The sequence below is a fragment of the Mytilus trossulus genome, chromosome 4, assembly GCF_036588685.1.
Source record: "Mytilus trossulus isolate FHL-02 chromosome 4, PNRI_Mtr1.1.1.hap1, whole genome shotgun sequence".
Classification (NCBI taxonomy): Eukaryota; Metazoa; Mollusca; class Bivalvia; order Mytilida; family Mytilidae; genus Mytilus; species Mytilus trossulus.
In genome coordinates, this window is record NC_086376.1 from 25,722,212 (window position 1) to 25,749,599 (window position 27,388).

At 32.6% G+C, this 27,388-nt stretch overlaps 1 protein-coding gene across 1 annotated transcript; it reads left to right on the forward strand.

Annotated features, from left to right (window-relative positions):
• Positions 1-4,562: 4,562 nt before the first annotated feature.
• LOC134714948 (46 kDa FK506-binding nuclear protein-like) lies at positions 4,563-26,797 on the forward strand. The gene is made up of 13 exons (XM_063576678.1): positions 4,563-4,719; positions 11,253-11,339; positions 11,862-12,014; positions 13,009-13,116; positions 13,635-13,679; positions 15,344-15,465; positions 15,948-15,984; positions 16,538-16,656; positions 17,402-17,494; positions 18,527-18,646; positions 21,043-21,172; positions 24,509-24,557; positions 25,369-26,797. Exons 1-13 carry the CDS (start codon positions 4,686-4,688, stop codon positions 25,445-25,447), a joined length of 1,176 nt encoding a protein of 391 aa, XP_063432748.1. The 5' UTR covers positions 4,563-4,685; the 3' UTR covers positions 25,448-26,797.
• Positions 26,798-27,388: the final 591 nt, after the last annotated feature.

The window sequence follows — 27,388 nt, forward strand, 5'->3', positions numbered from 1 at the left end:
ATGAGTTCGAATTCCGGCGAGGGAAGAACAAAACATTTGCGAAAGTAAATTTACAGATCTAACATTGTTAAGCTGATGTTCATAGACGAGTTGTATTTACAGAATGTACACAGCCATGTATCACCATCACTGTGTTTTCTTTGTTCTCAAACTACATGTGCGCTACTTAAACACCAATCAATCAATGACATTAGTTTTGCAATGGTTTTCAATAATAGAAACAACTTCTTAACGCTATATAAAAGCTCAAATGTGTAAGGTAGTGATTGAAATCCACCAGAATCGGAAACACTGCTTTATCCTGTCTACATCAGCTTATCTCATCAATGTCCGAAAAAAAAGGCCAACTGGAGGCTAAACATCAGAATGTTATTCATTGAAACATGCCTGATTACATAGCCTTGAACTAGAATGAATTACTACTGATATGTCAAAGTATTAGTCTGATACTGATTGACCAGTAATCTGCAATAAAATCATCTGTTTTGATCACTATCTCCAAAAAAATATAATTACAAAACAAAACATTTACATTTGTCATTGAATTAATTATCTATCTAAGATTCACAGAGCTGATAGTCATATTTATATGTATAACTACTATAAAGCAATATTATATAAAAAAAAATAAGATGTGGTATGATTGCAAATGAGAGAATCCAGATACCAAATGACGTAAATGTCATTTCAATGTTGTTATGTTCTACTTTTGAACGTTTTGTTATTCAAGTGACTCAGACACAAAAAAAGGATGGTTTGGGTACTTAGAACAAATAGTTTTATCACAACATGTGCTAACGTGCTTTAGTTTCCTCAAGTCTGAAATATCTGCCTGTTGATGACCGTACAGACTATTGTCGTATACTAGTATTGAAGACAATGTGTTGATCTTGGTTTGTGTTTTCTTCTGGTTTTATAGTTCTGTTTCATTACACGTAAACTCACACCATCAAATCTCGTTTTAATCATATACATGTACATCTAAATTTAAAACTTCGCACTCTATCGGGTATTATTTTCAATTTGTTTTCTCTCTCTCTCTCTAATATACCTCGAATCAAAATGATATAGTTGTCTCTTGTTATAAAATCTCTTATTTGATAAGCGAAGAAAAAAATGTTCTGATTCTAGTATGTAAAAATTTGTCATATTAAAGAAAGAAAAGGTGAAATTTCATCGACAGGACAATTTCACACAAAGTCTGTCCTAATTCAAACAATTTGAATATTTTAGTATGTTTACCCTTAAATAAAGAATTTCCAAAAAATAAAACAATAAACATTGCTGAAATGATTTACTAGATATATAAGTGATATAAGTGTAACACGGTGGGTGCCACTATTGCTGAAATGATTTACTAGATATATAAGTGATATAAGTGTAACACGGTGGGTGCCACTATTGTTGAAATGATTTACTAGATATTTAAGTGATATAAGTGTAACACGGTGGGTGCCACTATTGCTGAAATGATTTACTAGATATATAAGTGATATAAGTGTAACACGGTGGGTGCCACTATTGCTGAAATGATTTACTAGATATATAAGTGATATAAGTGTGACACGGTGGGTGCCACTATTGCTGAAATGATTTTATACTAGATATATAAGTGATATAAGTGTAACACGGTTTGGTGCCACTATTGCTGAAATGATTTACTAGATTATGTATGTGATATAAGAGTAACACGGTGGGTGCTACTATTGCTGAAATGATTTACTAGATATATAAGTGATATAAGTGTAACACGGTGGGTGCCACTATTGCTGAAATGATTTACTAGATATATAAGTGATATAAGTGTAACACGGTGGGTGCCACTATTGCTGAAATGATTTACTAGATAAATAAGTGATACAAGTGTAACACGGTGGGTGCCACTATTGCTGAAATGATTTACTAGATATATAAGTGATATAAGTGTAACACGGTTTGGTGCCACTATTGCTGAAATGATTTACTAGATTATGTATGTGATATAAGAGTAACACGGTGGGTGCTACTATTGCTGAAATGATTTACTAGATATATAAGTGATATAAGAGTAACACGGTGGGTGCCACTATTGTTGAAATGATTTACTAGATTATGTATGTGATATAAGTGTAACACGGTTTGGTGCCACTATTGCTGAAATGATTTACTAGATATATAAGTGATATAAGTGTAACACGGTTTGGTGCCACTATTGCTGAAATGATTTACTAGATTATGTATGTGATATAAGAGTAACACGGTGGGTGCCACTATTGTTGAAATGATTTACTAGATTATGTATGTGATATAAGTGTAACACGGTTTGGTGCCACTATTGCTGAAATGATTTACTAGATATATAAGTGATATAAGTGTAACACGGTTTGGTGCCACTATTGCTGAAATGATTTAATAGATTATGTATGTGATATAAGAGTAACACGGTGGGTGCCACTATTGCTGAAATGATTTACTAGATATATAAGTGATATAAGTGTAACACGGTTTGGTGCCACTATTGCTGAAATGATTTACTAGATATATAAGTGGTATAAGTGTAACACGGTTTGGTGCCACTATTGCTGAAATGATTTACTAGATATGTATTTGATATAAGAGTAACACGGTGATGCCACTATTGGGACCGGAACTACTTACCTTTTTGGAAAATTGGCTTTTATTCAAAGTTTCCGATGATGTTCATTATGCTTGATGTTTAGGGTTTTTCATTTATTTTAAAATGTTTTAGAAAGGTTTTTATTTAGTTTCTTTTTTCGTCTTTTTTCGATGTGTTATCTATAAACCACTGTTTGATTGTCCCCTTAATTGGTTTTTCACTATTTTTACTACAATGCACTTGATTAATGAGTCTGTTCGCAAACATTTTTCGTCCCATGGACACCATCCGTCAAGTAGCATATATATATATATATATACATGCACTTTATGAGCGATCACAAAAATGTTTAACCCCGCCACTTTCTTTATTTGTCTCATTGGCAATCATATCACATCTTCTTATTTGTACATGAAATTGCAAAGACTAGCAAGTATACTGAACCGAAAATCGCTCAGTATAGATGAATGGACCCACCCACTCATACGTCATGGTCCATGTTTACAGTGGTACAATAGTTTGTTGCTGTATTTTATATCGGTTTTTTCTTGTGTTTTTGGTTATCAAATTTGTTAATCTTTTTACATTTGTCATTTCCGGTACCTTTGAATTTGCTAACCGGTATCAGTTTTCCTCATTGTTTGAAGTCCGTATGATCTACGTCATATAATATATAAATAAAAGAAACCATCTTCACCTCGCAAACAAACCTTCAAACAGACAAATTGAAGGATGAGTTGGATTCGGAAACCATAGAACTGAACCACGCCTTGGTGTTATTACAGAATCATTGATAGTTTATCAAGTTATCTCTCTTGTCGTTTAGTTTTGTTCTCAACCAACCCTTATTGTCAATTAGATGTCAGTCGAGGTATATTGAATCTGCATATTAGATAAACAGAACGGTTTTCATTGGCTGCCGCAAGACAAGCAAGCTCTTCTCTTGCTGCCAAAAGAACATGCATGAATAAAACATATACGTATAAAAAAAATCTGAAGTTTCTTTGGGGCAGCTTGAAGTGTTACTCTTGATGATAGTGCCACAATATGATTCAGATAGACAGCCGATGAAAATTCTTCTGTTTTCCTACTGTATGTTTTTTGCTACATTGTATGTGCAGTTTCAATTTTGCGGGTAAAATTTTTTATCACCCATATCATAATAAGAGTTTAATATGCCAAATCTGTCACATGACAAACGTGCATCTATACCAATTATCATCACAGAGTGAATTTAACGTTAAAAAATAAGGCAATCTTTGCGTACAAAAGCTACCCTTTTCATTCATTGCATTCGTTTTTGACTCATTTTTATTAATTTTTCTTCTACTTCTTCTTCTCGGTCTTTGACGGCTTTGTAGCCATGCACTCGTCTCAAAGTGTCTGTGTTTTGTAGCACTGAATTTAACTTGAGTTCCTCAGCCGAGTAAAGTATTCTAAAAAAAACTTTTCTTCCAAAATTATTTTTATTCCCAATCATTTCAATTTCTGAGTGAGCATTATTAAATTTCATGTATTACTGACATCCTAAAGGGGGTCTTATTGGGGAGTTCCGATCCTGTATCCCGCTTACTGTTTTTTTTTCTTCAGATTCCCGTATCCCGCTTACCGTGACTATGTACGTAAGCAATTCTCTTTTTTTTTTGTCAATTCGCGGGTCCCGCTAAACCCCATTTCCCTTTATCACGAAACAATAAGTTGACTTTCACGTGTCACGCTTACAAAAAATCGGTATAAATCCCATGAGACCCATCCTAAACACAGCTTTTAAATAATTTGAATTAAAGTGACCCGGCGTTTTTAAAATATTTCAGTTACATACAAAGTTTTCATTCATTAATTATTGATCTTTTTTTATGTTAATTCGAGATTTCAGTTATGTTTTAATGATCGCACTCCCAGTCCGACTTTCCGACCGTTTGCGTATTTGGAAAAGGTACGCATACGGTCCCTCGTTATGTAAATATTATTGTTAATTGTGCGCACCTTATTTTACGACATTCACACCGCCAGTTTACGACATAAGCAGACACACGTGTTTGGATTGTTTACCTACAGCAAATTTTACTGAACTTTTTACCAAAATTTAATGCACATCGAGGAGGCGAAGAATATGTTTTGGGGTACGTAAAATCAGTTCATGTAAAATTTGTACTTCTCCTCTTTCTCACAAGCATAAGATTTATATAAATAGTACTCGATCCTACGGTAAACAATATTTACCGCTGGCGGTTGTTGCTAATTAATTTCGTACAGATTTACAATATTATATATAGGTTTAAGTCATATGTAACAACTTTCAATGTAAACCATATACTTAAGATTGAGTTTTTAGAATAATGGAAAGGAAAATTGAACCAAATTACTGATCATACTGATGAAAATAGAAGGGAACGGGCCTCATGCACTTGTTTTTATCCATGACCATGGGGAGAACTACTATCTTAATATCTATCACTCAGTATCACTATATCAACGTGGGAGCTTGTAATTTATACATTGATCGTGTATCTTCCCTTGGTTTATAGAAAAAAGTGCCTGTGGCAATGGTGTATCCAGCCATTTTTAAAAGGGGGTTCCCATTCCAGGTGAAAAATGGGGAATCCTGGTCTGTTCACGCCAATCACATTCGCCCCCTTTCACTTTCCACAACCTAAATGTACACATTGGCACCCAAAGTCCGTTCGCACCCTACAATTCTGCGCTCATAATAATTCAGTTTTGGTATAAAGTTGGGGTGGTAAATGGTTATTTTGTGCAAGCAGCAACGTGTTTTGCTACATCTACATCTACATCTATATCGTTGAAATGCAAAGGGTCTAAGACCCATCACGCAAGTACTAATTTAGACCGAATAATCTGTCTCTAGTGTGGGTTCATTTGTCATTCCATATTTTCTTTTCATCATTTGGCTATTTTATATTTTTTTTTTTTTTTTGTGTCCACACGGAGTGTGGACACAAAAAAAAAAAAAAAAAATATAAAATAGCCAAATGATGAAAAGAAAATATGGAATGACAAATGAACCCACACAAGAGACAGATTAATCGGTCTAGTACTAATTTGGTCATTCAATATGGTGCTCATTAAAAACGTATTTACATGTGAAATTAAAATCAAATGTTTGTTGCGTGACTACTCTGTTAAATAAGTTGTGAGGCTGTTCTTGAATGCCTCTGCATCTTCTATATTTAACAGTCTTATTGGTAGAGTATTCCAGTCTTTGATGGTACGTGGAAAGAAGCTGTATTTGTAGGTGTTTGTTGAGGTTTGAAGGTTTCTAAATTTGCTTCGGTGGTATTGCCGTGTTGTCCTGCCTTGTTGTTCTACATAATCTGGTATATTTATGGCTATCTTTTTATGTAAAGCTTTGTGAAATAAGCAAAGCCTTTTTATTTTCCGTCTTATTTCTAATGATGGTAGTTTAAGCTCCTTCAGTAGACTCGTAACTGACCCAGGTTCTCTGCTGTATTGATGTTTGATGAAACCTGCTGATCTTCTTTGCACCATTTCTATCTGTTTGATGTGGTTTTCTTGATATGGATCCCATGCACTGCTTGCATATTCGACATTTGGTCTGACAATGGCTTGATATGCTCTTTTCTTAATTTCTTCTGGGAATTTGCCGATGTTTCTCCTCAGAAAGCCTAGTGATTTATTTGCTTTTGCCGTGATGTTATTGATGTGTATATCCCATTTCAGGTTGTTGGTAAACTGAACTCCTAAATATGGGTTTTGGCTTACATTTTCTAAAACTTGGCCATGCATATGATAGTCATGTAATATAGGTTTTTTCTTGTTGGTTATTCTTAGTACATAACATTTTGAAGCATTAAATTTCATCTGCCATTTAGATGCCCAGTCAATCAATTTATCTAGATCTTTTTGTAGTTGGTTACAGTCATCTTTGCAGTCTATTGCTAAGTATAATAGGCTGTCATCTGCAAAGAGACGCAACTTTGACTTGATGTCATCCCCAATATCATTGATGTACAAAAGAAACATCAATGGTCCTAAAACTGTACCTTGGGGTACTCCTGATTTTACAAAGGCATTTGTAGATGTTTCGCCTTCAACTGCTACACACTGCTGTCGTTGTGTGAGCCAGGCCTTTACCCACTCTATGATTTTGCCATTTATTCCATAGTGCTCTAGTTTCCGCAGAAGCCGTACGTGAGGCACTACATCAAATGCTTTGCTGAAATCTAATATTAGCATATCCACTTGCTCTTTTTTATCTAGATGTTTTGCGATATCTTCAATTGTTGTTACTAATTGAGATTTGCATGATCTTTTCTGTCTGAAGCCGTGTTGGTAATCGACTAATATATCATATTTTTCAAGATGTTGCATAATGTGTTTGAAAATGATGTGTTCCATGATTTTGCAAGAAACTGACGTCAATGAAACAGGTCTATAATTTACTGGCCAGCTTTTGTCTCCCTTTTTAAAAAGTGCTGTGATGATAGCTGTAATCCAATTGTTTGGGACAGCCCCTTCATCATATGTTTTCTTGAATAATGTTGTTATGTATGGGGATATACTTGTAGCACATTCCTTTAGGACTCTGTTCATGTGTTATCTGGTCCATTTGCTTTATTTCGGATTGACATTACTAAGTAGCTTTCTTACTCCTTCTACTGTTATCTCTAGATGGTCTATATCAGGCGATGGGCTGCCATTTAATTTTGGTTGACTTGATGTATTTTCATCAGTAAAAACAGATACAAATTGATGGTTAAGTGCTTCTGCTTTCCCTTTGCTGTCTTCCATAAGTTTTCCGTTTGAAATAAGTGGTGCTACTCCACATGAGTCTCTTTTCTTTGATTTAACATATTGCCAAAACTTTTTTCCAACAACAGGTGTTTTTGGAAAGATTAGAACTTGTTCTAAATCTTTACTTAGGCACCACCCTCCCTAGCAACAGGACAGGTTAGCTACTGTTACTAAATGTATTCACACTAAAATATAGTTCCCTATAGTTCTCATGTATGTGCACATAATACACAAATAAACTGACAAAAACTGGGTACATTATTGGAGCAGTTCATTTAAGAATGTATGTCATTAAGGTGTGTTGATGTGCAAGCTTTTTTAAAAACATTTTGATTAGGTAAGTGGGTATTGATTCAACTAGTATGATTGACAACTGTCATTTTCACTAAACAATCAGAAACAAGGTGGATCTTTAATTACAATGCCCACCTCCTAAGATGCAAATCAACATGATCAAATTGACCACATTACCTATCAACCTCAGTCTTACATAATTATACAGATCATTCCAACAAGTATTTGACCTCATAATTGATTACACAAATGTGTGTATTATTTGTTTGATATTTATAAGGATGATAGATTTATTAATTGCCAGTTACTTTTGATCTACATTACATAAAGTAATTCTGTAAATTATATCTGAAAGATAAATGATTAATGGATTAACATGATCTTAAAAAAATGAAATATGAATATAAATGTGAATATAAATATGAATATATAAAAGGTATTCAAGTATGGCCTATAATTTACTTGATAAATTTCCAATAATCATCTGTAATTGATCAACAATTTAGATTATTTCACTTTTTTTTTTTTATCAGAAATTGGCTTGAAACAGTTTTAAAATTCATAAACTTTTAATTATAACAAACCATTGTTCATTCGTTTATTTATTTTCCATCAATTATTATGTCTATTTAAGGATGTACACCTCTGAGGAGCCAAAAATTTCTAGAATTAAACTTTTTTTCTTAACCTGATTTTTAGGTTTATAAGACTGTAACAAAACAATTGGTGAAGAAAAAATCATATGGTGGTGTGCTTCTTTTTTTGCTACTGCCCTTTGAAAATGCCCAATTTTGATGATTTTCTCACTTTTCATCGATTTTTACCTATTTTTGGGCTATTATCGTGAAAAAAATCACAGTTCCACAATTAAACTTTTTTTCATACTTTCCATAAAGATGAAGTGGACCAATCTGAATAAATTTAACTTACAAAAACTATAGGTAGGTGTTAATATAAGAAAGTTTTATCATATTTTGATGCTTTTTTGTGTAAAATTTACCATACTGCCAATTTTGTATTTTTATGATTTTTCTCATTTTAAAGAACAAAATGCATATTAATTCAACTTTTTTTGTTATAAATGATTGAAAAAATACATATCTAAGAATTTCGAAAAGACCAAAATGAGATGGGATGTATATTATTCTTGTAAAATCATTTTTTGTATCCCTCACCCATTTTCTCAAAATTTTGACTAAAAATACTGACTTGAATGGTCGTAAAATTTGAAAACTGGATTATTCAAAAACCGTTCATGGTAAATACACAAATTTTTCACAGAGTTATGTTTGATTATAATATTTTTAAAATTCATTGATATTTTCCACTTCTATCATATGTTTTGGAAATAATTTAAGAACGAGATTTCAACGAGACTGAACGAGACTGAAAAGTCAGAAGAATACATCCTTAAGTCATTTGAATTTTTATTAGAAGTAAATATATATATTTTTGCAATCAAGAAAGATTCCACATTTTAATAAAATTAGTTTTTTTTTTATTAGTTTATGTTGAAAAATAAAATTGAAAATGCCCTGTGTTGAAAAATACATGCAAATTTGATCAAAAGGCATTCTAAAACTTTTAATTTTCAATGCTATATAACCTCTGTTTCAACTTACAAAATGCCCCAAAACAACATTTTTAGATTATTTTTGTTGGCACTTTAAAGCTTTTAGCTGTTGGTCTAAATTTATGTCTTACAAGGATATTTGGTAACATTTACAAGAAGAATTTTTGCATTTTTTTGTTTTTTTGAAACATGTTCAGAACCAGCAACATAATTTCGATAAGTAATATAAACTGAAGTTTAAAAAAAATGGTGCAAATTTAATAGAGAACCATATTATTTGATTTGAGCTCATTTATCCTCATACTGGAAAAGCAAGTTTCCTTCTAAAGACCTAAATGCAATTTTCAGCAATAGTGTTTTATAAATGTTCATTTTCCCCACCATACCTTAATATGAAATAATTCAAACTACTGTTCTAATCTTTCCATGAGTGATATCCATCACTTTGATTCTCTAACCCTCTTCGTCTACTTCCAATAGTTTAGATATGTAGTTTTGATGTGTTTTGATGTGCTATTTTTATTTCAAGTGCAGCCGTGAAAATGTTTTTTGAAATCAGTAAAAGATACATGTGCAAGACATTTTTAATTGTTCGTTCATTAAACGGCAATTTTATTTCATGTCAACTTCTTCTATGCAGAGACCCCCTTTACACCCCTCACCAATATTTAACACCAAATTTACATGTACATATAGCCAGGGTCGGCAAAGTATTACCAGCCCGGGGAATTCCCAGGTGGGAAAACCTTGGGTTTTCCCGGGCTGGGCAATACTCCCAGAGATTGGGGATACTGGGCAATATGATTTTCTAAGCTTATTTTAACACAAAATAGTAATGTCTTGGTGTAGTTTCATAGTATTACAGCTAAATATATACTATTTATACAGATAACCAATGACAGTCATTTCCAAAAGAATGACAATTCAATTCCATGCCCTTCGATGTAGACAGAATACAAGATTTTCACATTTATTAAAGGAAACCTTGTTAATTACCAAGCATTGTTTCAATAATCTATACTTAATAAACACCCTAATAGGGGGTCATGCCATTAATACTTATAGAATTGAATGGGCTGATTATTGTTACATAAACAAATCTTTATTCTAATCTGAATAATTACTTACTTATTAGGGACAGTACATGTACATATACATTATTTTAATGTTATTTTACCTACAGTACATGTAATTGTTAATTCTTAATAGGAGTTATATATCTATTTTTGAAAAAAATGTTTGCTTTATATTTACAGTTTTACCAATCCAGACAAACAAAAAGGTTATAATATATATATCTTAAATGTATAACATTTGTGTTTGATCACTGAATCCTCTATAAAATTCTGACCAGTATTTTATATTACCCAGTATTGCCCAGTATTACCCACAAAAACCCAGTAAAACCCGAATTTTCACAGTATTTCCCACTGGGCTGGGCAATACTCATAAGACCCGGGTTTTTGCCAACCCTGCATGTAGCTGTGTATAAATACCAATTAGCAGTAATCATACACAATTACCATTTAATAATTAATCATCAAATTAATAAAAAAAAATAAAATTATAATTCCTTAAATTTTATTCAAGAAAATAGAATTACATGTATTTGGTACATTGTATAATTTACAATAAACATATAAAAAAACATCTAATAATTCAGCTGAAATTCAAATAAAAATTGGAGGCGAAAGTGTAGGGGGCAAACATGTGAGATGGGATCGTGTATTGGATGGAACCAACCTGATAACCCAGGGGGAATTTCCAACCATATGTCCCCATTCATATTCTCCACTATACATGCTATAGGGGGATTTTCATCATCAATGGCTACATCTTTAGTATATTGTACCTAGTATCCAGCTTGGAGTTTAAGGTTTTACATTAAACCATAACAAATAGTCCGGTTTTACATAACAAATCATTATTAATGGCTCTATTTACATATGTATGGTGTATGGATGGATACATAATTATGTACAATGTATGTAAAATTATTGACTGTTTTTTCAGGAGTTACTTTAGATGGAGGTAAAAGGTACACACAAACTGTGGAGAGCTCATTCCATCTCTCCATGGCAGCTCTGGAGCCATCAAAAGGTTGGTCATGCAGAAAACTTAAGGAGCTCTTTTCATGTTTTAGAGTCTGTGTAACATGATTCATGCATGTACATGTAAACATTACACATTTGATTGCTAATGCTGAAAAAAGTTGAATTGATATGCAGAAATGTATCCAATAAAAATACGTTATGTTTCTTTTATATAAACTTAATACACCTAACTGATTGTATAGATAGCAGTTTTAGAGGACATGTGAAAGCTGTCCAACACATTTTCTGTTTACTTTTGATTGCCAAATATATATGTTAGACTAAGCATCAGAGAAAGATTTGTAAAAGATTTTACTATCAATATGAATTAAACTAATCAATATTACACTCCACGTATGGAATCTGTAATTAGCTGAGAATGATTATATCTTTCAAGAAGTAAAAATTTGTATTGACTGATTCTGTCACTTTTTGTGTTTAAATGCATTTAAAGAAAATATCAGGAGATGATCCCAGTCTTAGTATTTGCATAGAGATGGCTAATCAACACATTGTGTTTTTTTTCCAGGTAAATCTGATACCTTGGTATCCATCATGATTCAGCACGAGAAGGCTGAATTCATGTTGTGTACCCTACAGCATGGCAAAACTTATCAACAGCCATTAGACCTCAACTTCACAGAGGGAGAAGAAGTTACATTCTTCTTGACTAATGATAAAAGTAAGTTGGTCTATCATGAATACCTATAGACATTAAACTTTAGAATGAAGGGATTGAACTGGATATAATTATTTTTTTCTGTTAAGAAATAAGCAACTTTTTTCTTGACTAATGATTAAAATACTAATAGACTACTTTAATACGAGTTCATCCGTCGCGGGGAAAAACTCGTCAATTGTACATGCCTTTATGACGTCATTTACCAGATATATGGGGTTGCCTGTATCCTTGCACTCTATACGTTCATCAAGCGTCTTAGTGATCGTCATTGTGTAGCATAAACTAGAAATAATGGTTGTTCTGTAGGTACTTAATGACTAATGACAGCAATGCTGATTGTCAATTTTGAGAATTCAATTTGCCGAATAATTCGTACAATATAGAATTATAATTTTTCAACCACTCGCTCAACATTGGAATGGAAGTGACAACGCCTCTAAACGCACAAATGACGTTCACTAAAACCAGAGTTTTTGACAGAAATGCATCGAACTCAGATGTTGTCTATTGTAAGGGGGGGGGGGGGGCTCTTAAATTAAAATTTGAGCGTTGGTGGTTATTTTAAGAAAAATTTAAAGGAAACATCCAATTTAAAATTTATGCGTGGTAAGGTCCAAAAAAAAGTGCCCTCCGACACCCCCCTTTACATTTATTTTTTGAAACAGCTCAAAGAAAACCACATTGCTGGTGCCCTGGAGCCAACATTTTTCAAATTTTAAATGAGAAATGGGTCAAATGTTTATATCATTATCTTAAACAGCGAAAAAATGGTGCTGACTGATATTGATTTTAGGAGATATGTCCTTTGCAAATATTAATATTATGAAAAGGCAACTTTGTTATCACCTCCTCCTGCATTTTCTTAAATCAGTAAAATGTAACTTATGGAAAACCCCTGTATATTGGCAGAGTATTTGTAACAATCTTGTTATTGCAGAAATAATTGCTTATTTATTAATAATTAAAATATTCAATATTCAAAATTTGTTTGTAGGTGTAGTACATTTATCGGGATATCTGATGGAAGATGATCAGTATCCAGATGACTTTGGAGAGAGCATGATGGACGAGTCATCTGAAGAAGAATCTGACGAAGATGAAGGTAGTTATTAACTCCACTCAATCACCCTTTCTTTATTTTTAAGTTGACAGTTATTGTATCATACTGTAGAGTTTAAATGGCCAGCTGGTAATGGCTAGTATCATTGCATATAGCTATAGTTAATGTGGATTTAAAAAATATCTTTCACAGTATTCTTGATATTTAAAATGTTTTATATAGTAGAGATTTTAAAAATCTATGTATAATGAAGTATTAACATTTAGTAAATGATACTGAATTTGTCAAATCAGTTACTAATTGCTTACTTACTTTTATACTTGAAATGTCTATAGATATTTGAACCATATTTATTTTTTGTGAGAGGCTTTATTAAATCAGACCCTCTTTTTTGGCCTTTGCGTCAATTGATCATGTACAAAATGTATATTGAAAGTCAAATATTCCTTCTGAACAGATTGAAATTGTGTTTAATGACATTAAATTATTTTATTGATCATGATAAAGATGACACATTATTTGACATTGATGGTGTGTCTATGTTTTGTTGTTTATTACAGCTCCATCATTAGTGAGTGACGACGATGAAGGACAGAAAGTACCAGGTACAAACTTCATTACTTATTGTTTTGTTTCTCCTGAAAAATTATTTTACATCATCTATTAAAAAAAGTCAATGCTAAAAATTTAAGATGATAGCCAGTTTTGTCTATACCTACATAGATATAGGAAGATGTGATGTGAGTGCCAATGAGACAACTCTCCATCCAAATGACAATTTAAAAAAAAAAGTAAACCATTATAGGTCAATGTACACCTTCAACACGGAGCCTTGGCTCAAACCGAACAACAAGCTATAAAGGGCCCCAAAATTACTAGTGTAAAACCATTCAAATGGGAAAACCAAGGGTCTAATCTATATAAACAAAACAAGAAACAAGAAACACGTATATATTACATAACAATGACAACTACTGTACATCAGATTCCTGACTTAGGACAGGTGCAAACATTTGCAGCAGGATTAAACGTTTAAATGGATCCAAACCTTCTCCCTTATTCTGAAACAATAGCATACATTATGTAACATCACAACATAGAAAAACGCACGATAAATATATAACATAAATAAAACACAATGAATGTCTATATTTTCAAAGGCAACAGTCCATAGAAAGACATGTTATCCTACCAGGGGTCGAAATTAGCGCTAGTCCGGTAGTCTGGGACTAGTAAAATTTGCGTCGGACCAGTAGATTTTGTCAGCTGGTGGTCCGGCGGACCAGTAGAAATTTGTCGATAAAAATCATTGATTGCATCGCAATCTCCGTTTGTTTACAAAAAAAATTACCTGTGAAATCAATTACACGGTACTGGGGGGTGTTACAATTGATCAAGTTAATTAATATCTCGGGTGAGCGTCCTTCACAACAATATAAAATGTGGAAATTTTTGGAAGGAGTTTAATAATATAAAACCGCCAGACCAAAAAAATAAGATAATTTAATCCTGTCCCTTTCTGCTCATTCTGCTGATGCAGAAGGGGGGTTTTCTGAGATGAAACTTGTAAATAATGATTGGCGATCAAAATTGCGTCCAACTGTTTTCTCAGATCTTTTATTCATTATGTTTCACACAGAAGATATAGCATCATTTGATCCAGTCCGGGCTATTGAAACGTGAAATATTTCTGGACAGTGCTCCAGAGGATCTAGTCAGGCACCCTATGGTCATCGTGAGGATTGTGATGATTCTGATTTTGATAAAGAAAATCATTGAGATTACCAAAGCCTTTATCAAAATGAAAATAAAGACTATTCATTTGTTACTGTCTGACTTATGTAAACGATAGCATCAAAATTGAACATCTGTCATTTATATTAGTGTTTGTCAAATTAATGTCATTTTTGCAGGACCAGTAGATTTGGAGCCGGACCAGTAAAGTTTTCAGTCCACTGGTCCGGCTGCCCAGTACACAAAAAAGTTTAATTCGACCCCTGTATCCTACTCAGACATTTTGTTCAGACTTGAGCTGACCAGTCTTTGCTCCTACATGTACAGTTGAATTCAGCAATCTTGATTGAGAATGAGCAAATGTCAATTTAAAATCACAGCTGAATTAATGTGGATTATACATAATAAACTGCTTTACATTTTTGTGTTTATTTAAATATGGCCAAAAAAAACTATTTTTGACATGTTCATGATGTTATTTATTTATTAAACTGATCATTAATTATGAAATATAAAAAAAAAAAAATTTGTTTAGGTGGGAAAAAGAGAAAGAAAGAAAAGTTGAAGGCAGTAAAAAAGAAGAAGATGAAAATGGTAGATTCAGATGATGAAGATGATGATGATGATGAGTTTGATATTGAGGATGACTTCGCTGATGTAAGATGAATTAAATAACCAGTTACAGTATAACTGACCATTTATTCACTATTTTGAAACAGTTGTGATTGTACGCTTTAAAGTCAATACTTGAAAAGATAAAAAAAAAAGTTAAAGTAAACTGGTAATTGGCATGTATATCTCATTTTCATTTGAAAAAACCATTTTGTTATAAAAATATATATATACTTCTTGCTGTTTAAATAAATATTAACCTTCTAAATGATGGTAAAATTGGGGAAGTATATATTTTATATATATTTTGGTTCTTGATAGCAATTACATTGACACACTGTGTCTTGAAAGATTAGCAACTCAAGATCTTCAAAAATTTCAATATGACCAAAACCATTTGATAACACTTAATATAAGTTATTGCCTTTAAATGATGATGTTTCCTATCCCCTCAATGATAGATTTTGAAACCGCCCTCATTGATTGTTTTATTGCTTATCTAATGATTGGTTTTTTGTTTTATTTAGTTTATAGATGACGAAGCTGGTGAATCTGAAGAAGAAGGTGAGATATTTTTTTTAATTTTTCATACAAATTTTTATTAATGTTTTCCTATGCTGTAAAGTGAGGCCATGGGGATACTCTTTAGTTATAATTAACACCTAAGTTTTTCTTATTTGCGCAATTTTTTGTTCATCATGATGTGAAATTTATAAATTATGGGTTTTGACACAGATTTTCACCATTCTCTGAACAGTATTCAGTACGTTCCTAGATCGATGTTTTGAATGCCTAAAAGGATATTTATGATAATGATGATCCTTGGTGTTATAATTTGTTGCCAACCATTAGTAGGTCATTTTATTATCAGGGTAGGCATTTCTTTTAGCCATGGCAAAGTCACAAACTTGTATCAACTTTTGTGGATTTCAGGGGTAAAGATGCCAGTCGACCACAAATTCAAATCTTCAAAAGTTCAAATTATTTTAGGATTGTATGCATATTTTGACAAAGAAAGAAATCAAATAGACATGAAAATACAATTTTTCCTCCAACCATGAAAATTGGTTTCCATGAAAATAAATGAAAAAAAAAAAGATTTTGTAAATAATTTCAGATGAAGAGGATGAAGATGATGATGAAATATTGAAACTTAAGAAAAAACCAACACCTCAGAAGAAAAAACAGAAAGACACACCTCAGAAAAAGAACCAAGGAAAACAGGAAACTCAAACTGTAAGCATAAAAGGGTTGAGAGGTTTGACAAACACTTATTTTGATAAATTCATTGAGAAGCTTAATATTTCCTTAACAATAGAACATAATTGTAAAACGTTCAGGTGATCTTTACAGAGTTATATCCCTGTAGTGTTATGCATAGTGTTTATAGTATCATAAATTCAACATAAAAGTCAAAGTAACGATCAGATAACTGGGCAGTATGAGTCTATTCATTAAAATATATGTAGAAGGGTAGGAAAGGACTTTCAAAACATCCCTACAACTAAGAACCATTTTTTAGATAATTTTGTATAATGGTAATATACACATACTGAAAAAAGACCCATGACCCACACTCAATAAGTAAACTTCCTTTCCTACCTTGCCACATTCATTTTAATGGAATAGCAAGTAAGCACAACATTTGTGTTCCTCAATTTGAGCAGCATTAGGGATATTGACCCAGCTGCTTTTCAAGCTATTACACCTAACTATCAGATCCGCTCATTCTAAATGACTAGGGTTTGCCTTCCTGAAATTTTGCATAGCACTATCAATATTGCTTTTAAAGGTAAAGTATCACAGTAAGAACACAGCTTGCTAGTTTGTGCCAGTTTACAAGGGAGTTCTTAGATTTGCTAATGAAATGATTAGTTCTGTTATCAGCACTAGGGCATAGCATGCTAATTTTACTGTATACAATTTGTTAGTTTGTATTTTGAAGCTTAGTAATTTCAAAAATCTGTTCTCTTTTTTTCAGCCAAAGCCAACAGAAAACAATTCACAAGAAGGAGAAGGAAAAAAGAAGAAGAAGAAGAAAAAGAAAAATAAGAACAAAGAGGGAGATGAGAAGGTTAATTTACTTTTTGTATTGCAACTCAACTTTATTATTTTGAGTTGTAGCCTCCCTTATCATTACATTATTCAAGTATAACATAGTTTTGAAAATTATATCCATCAGCTATACTTCAGTACACATGTTACCACAGTGGCACAGATCCAGTCTTGTTATATTTTGATATAAAACAAAGTGTACATAACAGAACAAACAATTTAAATCAGTACAGGAAAAAAACTTAACTCAAGAAGAACACATAATAGATAGCATAAACTATTAAACACAAAAACAAATCATACTTGATTACAAAATGGAAATAGTGAGACTGTAAGCTAAGAGTACTTAACCTGCTGATAAGAAATCATGCCACCCCACACTTGAGTTTGTTCATTAGCTGACTCTTTTCACAAAATATCTGAGGATTAAAATAGGTGTAAAGTTATATGGAAAAGTTTGAAAAAAATACATGAGACAAAAGTTCTTGCTCTTTGTTGTATATTTATAAAGAAGAATGTCAGTAAAAAGTTATTTGATTTAAGTCATCTTTATCTTTGGAGTCTCTATGTTTGTATATTTACTTTGACCATTGTTTGTATTTATATCTATTAATATCTGTTATATTTCTATGTCCTGGCAAACCCTGCAACGAAGTTGTCAGTGCCATATAGTTTTACCCTTGTCCGTAATTCGTAATTCCATCATTCTGCAACAAACCATTATACAGAGTTTTTTTTAAAACAGCTTCAGATATTGGACTGATTTTGGGTACGTGAGTTTACCATGATGAGTTACAGATCAAGTTTAAGTTTCTTTCAGTTCCGCTAATTTTTACTGAAATTAAGGGTTTACAACATTTAAAATTGTTAGAAATCACAGTTATACAGACTTTTTTTCTATACGCCTCCAGATATTGAGCTGATTTTTGACATGTGAGACTACCATCATATTTGTGTCCATATGTTTTATTGAAATTGCAGATTTTTCAAATTTTTGAGACGGTGTCGCTTTGACACAGTTTGTTTTATTTTATTTGTATTATTATTTTAGACAAATTCTACAGAAACACCAAACAAAAAAGAACAGCCCAAAAAACAAGTACTGGCAGGGGGGATTGTTTCGGAAGAATTAAAAGTAGGACATGGTCCAGTGGCTCAACCTGGTAAAATGGTGAGTAGCGAGTAATGAAGACGAGATACATCATCTTGTTAAGTAGTAGCAGGGCTATTTATAAAACTTTCAAATTTGACATGTTGTTTTCACTACCTTATTAATTTAGAAATAAAGTGACAAATAAATACACTGACCTCATCAGATCTGTTTTGTAAAGTTGAAAGCAGTTGCAATAAAGACCTGCTTGTTTTGGAAGCACATAAAATCCATAAAGGGGCATCAAGGTTGAGAACTGGTTACTTTTCTGACACAGGGCAAACATGCCTATACAGTGCAATGCCTATACAGTGCATTTTTAAGATAGGATGTGAAGTTATATGGCACCAAAAAGGGAAATATCTGTTGAAAGTTGTGGTATTATTTTTTTTTTTGGCAAAGTACTAAATTAAGTATGCCTAATTGAAACTCAGATCTATATATAAAAAAATTTGTAAGGGTTCCGCGGAACCCAGTGTCTCGCCTACTATTGCTGTAAATCACAGGCTCAACAAAAATGAGGAAAAAAATCAATAAAAATATTCCTCTTGATACTATCTTTTGATTGTAAGAAGCTTCTGTCCAAGTTTGGTAAAAAATCTAGGATAGTTAATGAATCTAATAAATGTTTTGAAAACTTTAACTGCAGACTGTATGCAATGTTAACTGGAAAAAAATCTAAGTCAAAATTTACTTCTGGATACTAACTTATGATCATAAATAAGCTACTGTCCAAGTTTGGTACAAACCCAGGATAGTTTAAGAAAGTAAACTTTAACCACAGAGTGAATATAATGTTACCTCGCAGAAAAACGTAAGTCCATTTAAAAGTAAATACGGAAAAAATGGATTTATTTTTTCACAAAATTTACTTCTGGATACTATCTTATGATCATAAGCAAGCTTCTGTCCAAGTTTTGTACAAACCCAGGATAGTTTAAGAAATTTATTAAAATTCTAAAAACTTTAACCACAGAGTGAATGTAATGTTTCCCCGCAGAAAAAACGAAGTCCATTTATAAGTAAAATACGGAAAAAATGGAATTTTATTTTTTCAAAATTTACTTCTGGATACTATCTTATGATCATAAACAAGCTTCTGTCCAAGTTTGGTAGAAATCCAGTATAGTTTAAGAAAGTTATTAAAATTTCAAAAACTTTAACCACAGAGTGAATATTTGTGGACGCCGCCGCGACGGAAAGTAGGATCCCTTAGTCTCGCTTTTTCGACTAAAGTCGAAGGCTTGACAAAAATACAAAATAAAGTCTTGAAGGTACAGTTTTCTTTCCTTTGCTCATATCAAAATTGACTTGTTTTAAAATTTCAAGGTGAAATCAATGTTACATCTCTTAGTAATGATAGTTACAGAGTCAAATATTGCGTGATATATTTGAAGTTGAGAATATACAGATAGAAACCTTATCCAGAACAGAATTGCAAGTGGATGGTCACACATTGGTTTTTAACTCTGACAAATCTTTCTGCTACTCTAATTGGGGTCTCATTGGGGGGTTCTGAAGCTGGATCCCGCTTACTGTTTTGTCATGATCAGATACCTGTATCCTGCTTACACTAGCTATGTAGGTAAGCAACAGTCATTTTTGTCGAGCCTTCGACTTTAGTCGAAAAAGCGAGACTAAGTGATCCTACATTCCGTCGTCGTTGTCGGCGGTGGTGTCCACAAATATTCACTCTGTGGTTAAAGTTTTTGAAATTTTAATAACTTTCTTAAACCATACCAGATTTCTACCAAACTTGGACAGAAGCTTGTTTATGATCATAAGATAGTAACCAGAAGTAAATTTTGTGAAAATAAAATTCCATTTTTTCCGTATTCTACTTTAAATGGACTTAGAATTTCTGCCAGCAACACATTCACTCTGTGGTTATACAATTTTTAATTTGTACCAAACTTAGACAGAAGCTTGTTTATGATCAAAAGCTAGTATCTAGAAGGAAATTTTGTTAATATTTTGTACCTGTGTATCTGTATTTTACTTATAAATGGACTTAGTTTTTCTTCCAGTTAACATTACATCCAGTCTGCAGTTAAAGTTTTTAAAACATTTATTAGATTCATAAACTATCCTGGATTTTTACCAAACTTGGACAGAAGCTTCTTACAATCAAAAGATAGTATCAAGCGGAATATTTTTATTGATTTTTTCCTCGATTTTGTTGAGGCTGCAATTTACAGCAAAAGTAGGTGAGACACTGGGTTCCGCGGAACCCTTACAATTTTTTTTTGTAATTTCCCGTGTCCTGCTAGACTTCATTTTCTGTTTTCACAGCACAATAATTTGATTTCATGTGTCACGCTTACAAAAAATCGGCAATCCCATGTCACGCTTAAACCCCAATGAAACCTACTCTAATCAGCTTAACTATGTCAATATCTGATTTCCTTTCATTTTAGGTACATGTTTATTACACTGGAAAACTTCAAAAGACGGGTCAACAATTTGATTCCTGCCAAGGGGGCAAACCTTTCCGATTCAGACTTGGTAAGGGAGAAGTAATAAAAGGCTGGGATGTAGGTGTAAGTGGTAAGTACTTCTATACTTAGTAAACATTCTTTTAGAGAATGGAAATAATAGGATCAGGTTGAAATATATCCGGTATCTTAGATAGCAGGGAATTAAGCTGCATATCTATTTTCTCATTTATAGAGTTATGAAAGGCAGATACTCATATTACCTTGTGTCCACTTTTTTCATATCTTATAACAACTTTAACTCATTTGAGGAAGAAACAAAATGCTAAATGCTACTATTCTTATTTCATTTAAGGTACGACATCAAAAGTTCAATATAGGGTAAAAAACTTAATTCACATAGTTTTTTCACTAACACCCCCTCCCCTCCCCCTCTTAACTTTATTTGGGAAAAATTGATTTACCTATATGGATATATGTAAAATCGAACAAAACTTGCAGCAATGATGGCCCGCACCCCCAAACTATTTGATTTTAAGTTTTTCATCCTACATCAATCTTTTGATGTCGTCCCTAAAAAATAATGGAAGTAGAAGTAAGGTTTTATTGAATTTGAAACTATTGTACAACTTTCTTTTGATGAATTATTAAAATGAGTGGGTTTTTATACGACCGCAAAATTTGAAAAAAATTTCGTCGTATATTGCTATCACGTTGGCGTCGTCGTCTGCGTCGTCGTGGTCCAAATACTTTTAGTTTTCGCACTCTAACTTTAGTAAAAGTGAATAGAAATCTTTGAAATTTTAACACAAGGTTTATGACCCCAAAATGAAGGTTGGTATTGATTTTGGGAGTTTTGGTCCCAACATTTTAGGAATTAGGGGCCAAAAAGGGCCCAAATAAGCATTTTCTTGGTTTTCGCACTATAACTTTAGTTTAAGTTAATAGAATTCTATGAAATTTTGACACAAGGTTTATAACCACTAAAGAAAGGTTGGTATTGATTTTGGGAGTTAAGGTTCCAACAATTTAGGAATAAGGGGCCAAAAAGGGACCCAAATAAGCATTTTTCTTGGTTTTCGCAACATAACGTTAGTATAAGTAAATAGAAATCTATGAAATTTAAACACAAGGTTTATGACCATAAAAGGAAGGTTGGTATTGATTTTGGGAGTTTTGGTCCCAACAGAATAAGGGGCCCAAAGGGTCCAAAATTAAACTTTGTTTGAATTCATCAAAATTGAATAATTGGGGTTCTTTGATATGCCGAATCTAACTGTGTAAGTAGATTCTTAACTTTTGGTCCCTTTTCAAATTGGTCTACATTAAGGTCCAAAGGGTCCAAAATTAAACTTTGTTTGATTTTGACAAAAAATGAATGGGTTGGGTTCTTTGATATGCTGAATCTAAAAATGTACTTAGATTCTTGATTATTGGCCTAGTTTTCAAGTTGGTCCAAATCGGGGTCCAAAATTAAACTTTGTTTGATTTCATCAAAAATTGAATAAATGGGGTTCTTTGATATGCCAAATCTAACTGTGTATGTAGATTCTTCATTTTTGGTCCTGTTTTCAAATTGGTCTACATTAAAGTCCAAAGGGTCCAAAATTAAACTTTAGTTTGATTTTAACAAAAATTGAAATCTTGGGGTTCTTTGATATGCTGAATCCAAACATGTACTTAGATTTTTGATTATGGGCCCAGTTTTCAAGTTGGTCCAAATCAGGATCTAAAATTATTATGTTAAGTATTGTGCAATAGCAAGTCTTTTCAATTGCACAGTATTGCGCAATGTCAAGAAATATCTAATTGCACAATATTGTGAAATAGCAATTTTTTTTTAATTAGAGTTATCTTTCTTTGTCCAGAATAGTAAGCAAGAAATATCTAATTGCACAATTTTGCAATAGCAAGATTTTTTTATTTTTTTTTCTTTGTCCAGAATAAACTTAAATCTTTGTTATATATACAATATACAATGTATATTCACTTTTAACTACCAACTGATAAATTAAAATAATCTTTACCATTCAGTGATAACAAGCAGTTTTTTTACATCTTAATATTTTATGATGTATTTAAATGAGTAGTTATTGTTGCAAACTCCATTAGAAATTTTAATTGAGATTAGTTTTGGAATAAGGGAAAGGGGGATGTGATTAAAAAAATTGGGTTCAATTTTTCTCATTTGAAATTTCATAAATAAAAAGAAAATTTCTTCAAACATTTTTTTGAGAGGATTAATATTCAACAGCATAGTGAATTGCTCTAAGAGAAAATAAAAATTTTAAGTTCATTAGAACACATTCATTCTGTGTCAGAAACCTATGCTGTGTCAACTATTTAATCACAATCCAAATTTAGAGCTGAATCCAGCTTGAATGTTGTGTCCATACTTGCCCCAACCGTTCAGGGTTCAACATATGCGGTCGTATAAAGCTATGCCCTGCGGAGCATCTGGTTTTCTTTTGAAAAATATTCACTAAAGGTTAGCTTGATTTTTAGCTCAACTGGCCCTTCGTTAGCTTTTCCCATCACTTGTCCTCCGTCGTCTGTCATCCAGCGTTAACTTTTACAAAAATCTTCTCCTATGAAACTACTGGGCCAAATTTAACGAAACTTTGCCACAATCATCATTGGGATATCTAGTTTAAAAAAGTGTCAGGTGACCCGGTCAACCAACGAAGATGGCCGCCACAGCTAAGAATAGAACATGGGGGTAAAATGCTGTTTTTGGCTTATAACTCAAAAATTAAAGCATAAAGAGCAAATCTGACATGGAGTAAAATTGTTTATCAGGTCAAGATCTATCTGCCCTGAAATTTTCAGGTGAATGGGACAACCCATTGTTGGGTCGCTGCCCCTGAATTGGTAATTTTAAGGAATTTTTGCTTTTGTTCGTTTTTATCTTAAATATTATTATAGATAGAGATAAACTGTAACCAGCAATAATGTTCAGCAAAGTAAGATTTACAAATAAGTCAACATTTGGAAATGGTCAATTGACCTTCTAAGGAGTTATTGTCCTTTATAGTCAATTTTTAACAATTTTCATAAAATTTGTAAATTTTAACTAACATTTTCCACTGAAACTACTGTGCCAAGTTCATTATAGATAGAGATACTTGTTAGCAGCAAGAATGTTCATTTAAGTAAGATGTACAAACACATCACCATGATCAAACACAATTTTGTCATGAATCCATCTGCTTCCTCTGTTTAATATTCACATAGACCAAGGTGAGCGACACAGGCTCTTTAGAGCCTCTAGTTTCTTTAATAACAAGTGAGTTTCACTTTTGCAAAACATGGAATGCAATTCCTTTTGTTGTAATATTATTTATAGAAGTATTCACGCTAAAATTAGAATTCTTTATAAGTGACGCTTTCCATTCAGATTTTAAGTGAAAAAGCAAGATATTATTTTGAATGTTTATTTTTGTTTCAGGAATGAAGGTTGGAGGCAAAAGAAAACTAGTAATACCATCTCAACAAGGGTAAGATCAAATATCTGAGTTTTTCATAAACAATAAAATTGAGAAAGGAAATGGTGAATATGTCAAAGCGACAACCACCCGACCATAGAGCAAACAACAGCCGAAGGGAACCAATGGGTCTTCAATGTAGCGAGAATTCCCGCACCCGTAGGTGTCCTTCAGCTGGCCCCTAAAATATGCATAATAGTACAGTGATAATGGACGTCATACTAAACTCCGAATTATACACAAGAAACTAAAATGCATAAACAAATATACATTATTACCATTTGCACATGATTTGTAAAATTAGACATTTTTATCTGTCAGTTTTTCTATCGAAGGTCGTGGTTTTCTCTGGGCACTCTTGCTTCTTCCACTAATAAAAAATGGCTGACACAAGTACAGTGCAACAAAAAATGAATAGTGTTCAGAATAAAAATAAGTAGATGGGCCCCATGGGGTATGATTGCATTGCAAATGTGACAACAATCCAGCAAGAGTCTAAATGAGGAAATATGGTCACAGTACAGCAAGCAATGCACACTTTCAGTACTTAATCTGTTATAAAAGGCAAGTTAGAAAATCAACAGCCAGATTAATGACAAAACAGTTAATGAGGTCATCACACAGCTGTTTTTCAATTGATAATTGTTTTAATTGTTTCATGGTCACTGAAAAAGTTGTTTTCTTTATTAAAGGACTTGTATGCATGCTGCAGTTTTTAGACTTTTAAAACACATACTACATATAAACATTATGTCAGATCTGATGTAAAGTATGAATTGTGTATAAACTTGTCAAATGTTAAGCATGTTCATTTTGTTTCTAGGTATGGTAACCAGAGACAGGGACCCATTCCACCAGGCAGTACATTAATGTTTGAAGTTGAATTAAAGTCAGTCAGCTAAAACTTACAGAATTGTGTAGATGCAGAATGTGTTCAAAGATAATATGATACACTGTTAAGTTTGACATTGGGCATTAATTGCTCTAATTGATGTAAAAGTGAAAGTAATACGGTTTTACCTTGAGCAAGTCTGTGTGAATGAATGTCTGTTAACATATGTTTACTCATGTGTGACACCAAAGTTTTAACATAAGTTGTTTCTAGATGATGATTTTTAAATGTGAAGTAAACATAGAAGTATATTGATTTTAATGTTGCATGTCGGCTCAAATGAAAGAAATGTGTAAAAAAAATTGCTGGATGAAGATTTTTAAATGTGAAGTAACCAAAAGAAGTATATTGATTTTAATGTTGCATGTCGGCTCAAATGGAAGAAATGTGTAATAATTCTGTCATCACTAATTACATATCTTGTATTGTCTATCTGATTATTTTTTTTTATTATTTTTTGAATTTATTTGAAAAGGACATTTAGTTGTTTTCTCAAATAATAATGCACCATCCAAGATGGCAAGCAGACGCTTTTTTATTATGTATACCGGTAATTGGAAATATTGCTTGAATTAGTCATCATGTGAACATTCTGGTATGTTTGTATTAAGTCTGAATATTTGTTTACAAGATCATAAACATACTCCAATAAGTACATAATGATTGTTCTATTGTTGGTCAAAGGTCAGCTTTTATTATTTTGATAAAGCAGATCACCAGTCAGTGATATTGTTTTCCTTAAATTAACTGAGAACAAAGGCTTTTTCCCCGGGAGAAGAATCCAAATTTGAAAAAAAAAAATGGCTCAAAATTATTCCCAAAAAGACAACTTTTTCCCAAACAGTGCAGTCTCGGTAGTAAATGTGCATGAATACAAACTGAAAAACACTTATTTATACATTTTTCATGCCTAAAATGACCATATGTGCAGAGTCTATGTATGTATCATCCCTGACAATAAGGGGTCTTATTTCAAAGCAGGGATTGACTCTTTAAAGGGGGTCTGCAATTGAAGTTTCAGTCAAATTCATGGTTTATTTTTAATTACTCAATTTGATAAAAATGACGCATATTTTCCCCCCAAAAAAAGGGTAGAGGTAGTTTAGAAAAAAGCCAACAATTTCACTGGCGGTTTTAATCTCTGGGAAAATTTATTTTTAGCTAAGAAGATAATAGCATCAACAGTTGTATAGGTAAAGTTTGTGTCAGGTCAAACTCCCGAGAGAATGTCTCTGTTGTAACAGTCAATTGATAGTTGGTGTGTGGTGCTATTATGAATATCAGATTGAATTGTTTTTTGATGTATGCTACGGATATCTGTTCTTCTGATTTTATTACATATTAAATAATTACTATTTTATTTAGAGTTATTGTTTTATATAACATGTATAAAGCCAGGTAGTTATAGCAGTTAGAAAAAGGTAGTTTAGAAGTCTTTCTTTTTTATGCCCTGCCAATGAATAAATACATAAGGCACATTATTCAATGGTTTGTATGTGCATTAGGTAGTCTTATCATAACGTTGTATTCACACCAACTTGAAACTTATAATACATGTTCATTTTGAGTAGAAAACTTTTTCAGATATGCCAAATTATAGTTTTGACCCAGATATTCTATGTGAGCTGAAAAAATGTATTCAATCTTTTCTTGTCAATGGAATTGAAAAGATTTACATTAGATCTGTAGCTTGATAATGTTGGTTTAGCCTGTAAGCAATTGTGAGATCTGCCAAGGACCTACTACCCGTTTGTCTATTTCAAATTTATTGCATGCAGCGAGGGAGATCCTGCTTCTTTATTTGTCTGCAGCGAGGGAGGGTAGATTCTTTATTTGTCTGCAGCGAGGGAGGGTCGATTCTTTATTTGTCTGCAGCGAGGGAGGGTCGATTCTTTATTTGTCTGCAGCGAGGGAGGGTCGATTCTTTATTTGTCTGCAGCGAGGGAGGGTC

Excerpts from the sequence above, each read along its gene's own strand:
- LOC134714948 (XM_063576678.1), top strand. The coding sequence starts at position 4,686 with ATGCACATCGAGGAGGCGAAGAATATGTTTTGGG. Across the intron at positions 4,720-11,252 it reads GGCGAAGAATATGTTTTGGG|GAGTTACTTTAGATGGAGGT; the intron begins GTACGTAAAATC and ends CTGTTTTTTCAG. Across the intron at positions 13,117-13,634 it reads AGAATCTGACGAAGATGAAG|CTCCATCATTAGTGAGTGAC; the intron begins GTAGTTATTAAC and ends TGTTTATTACAG.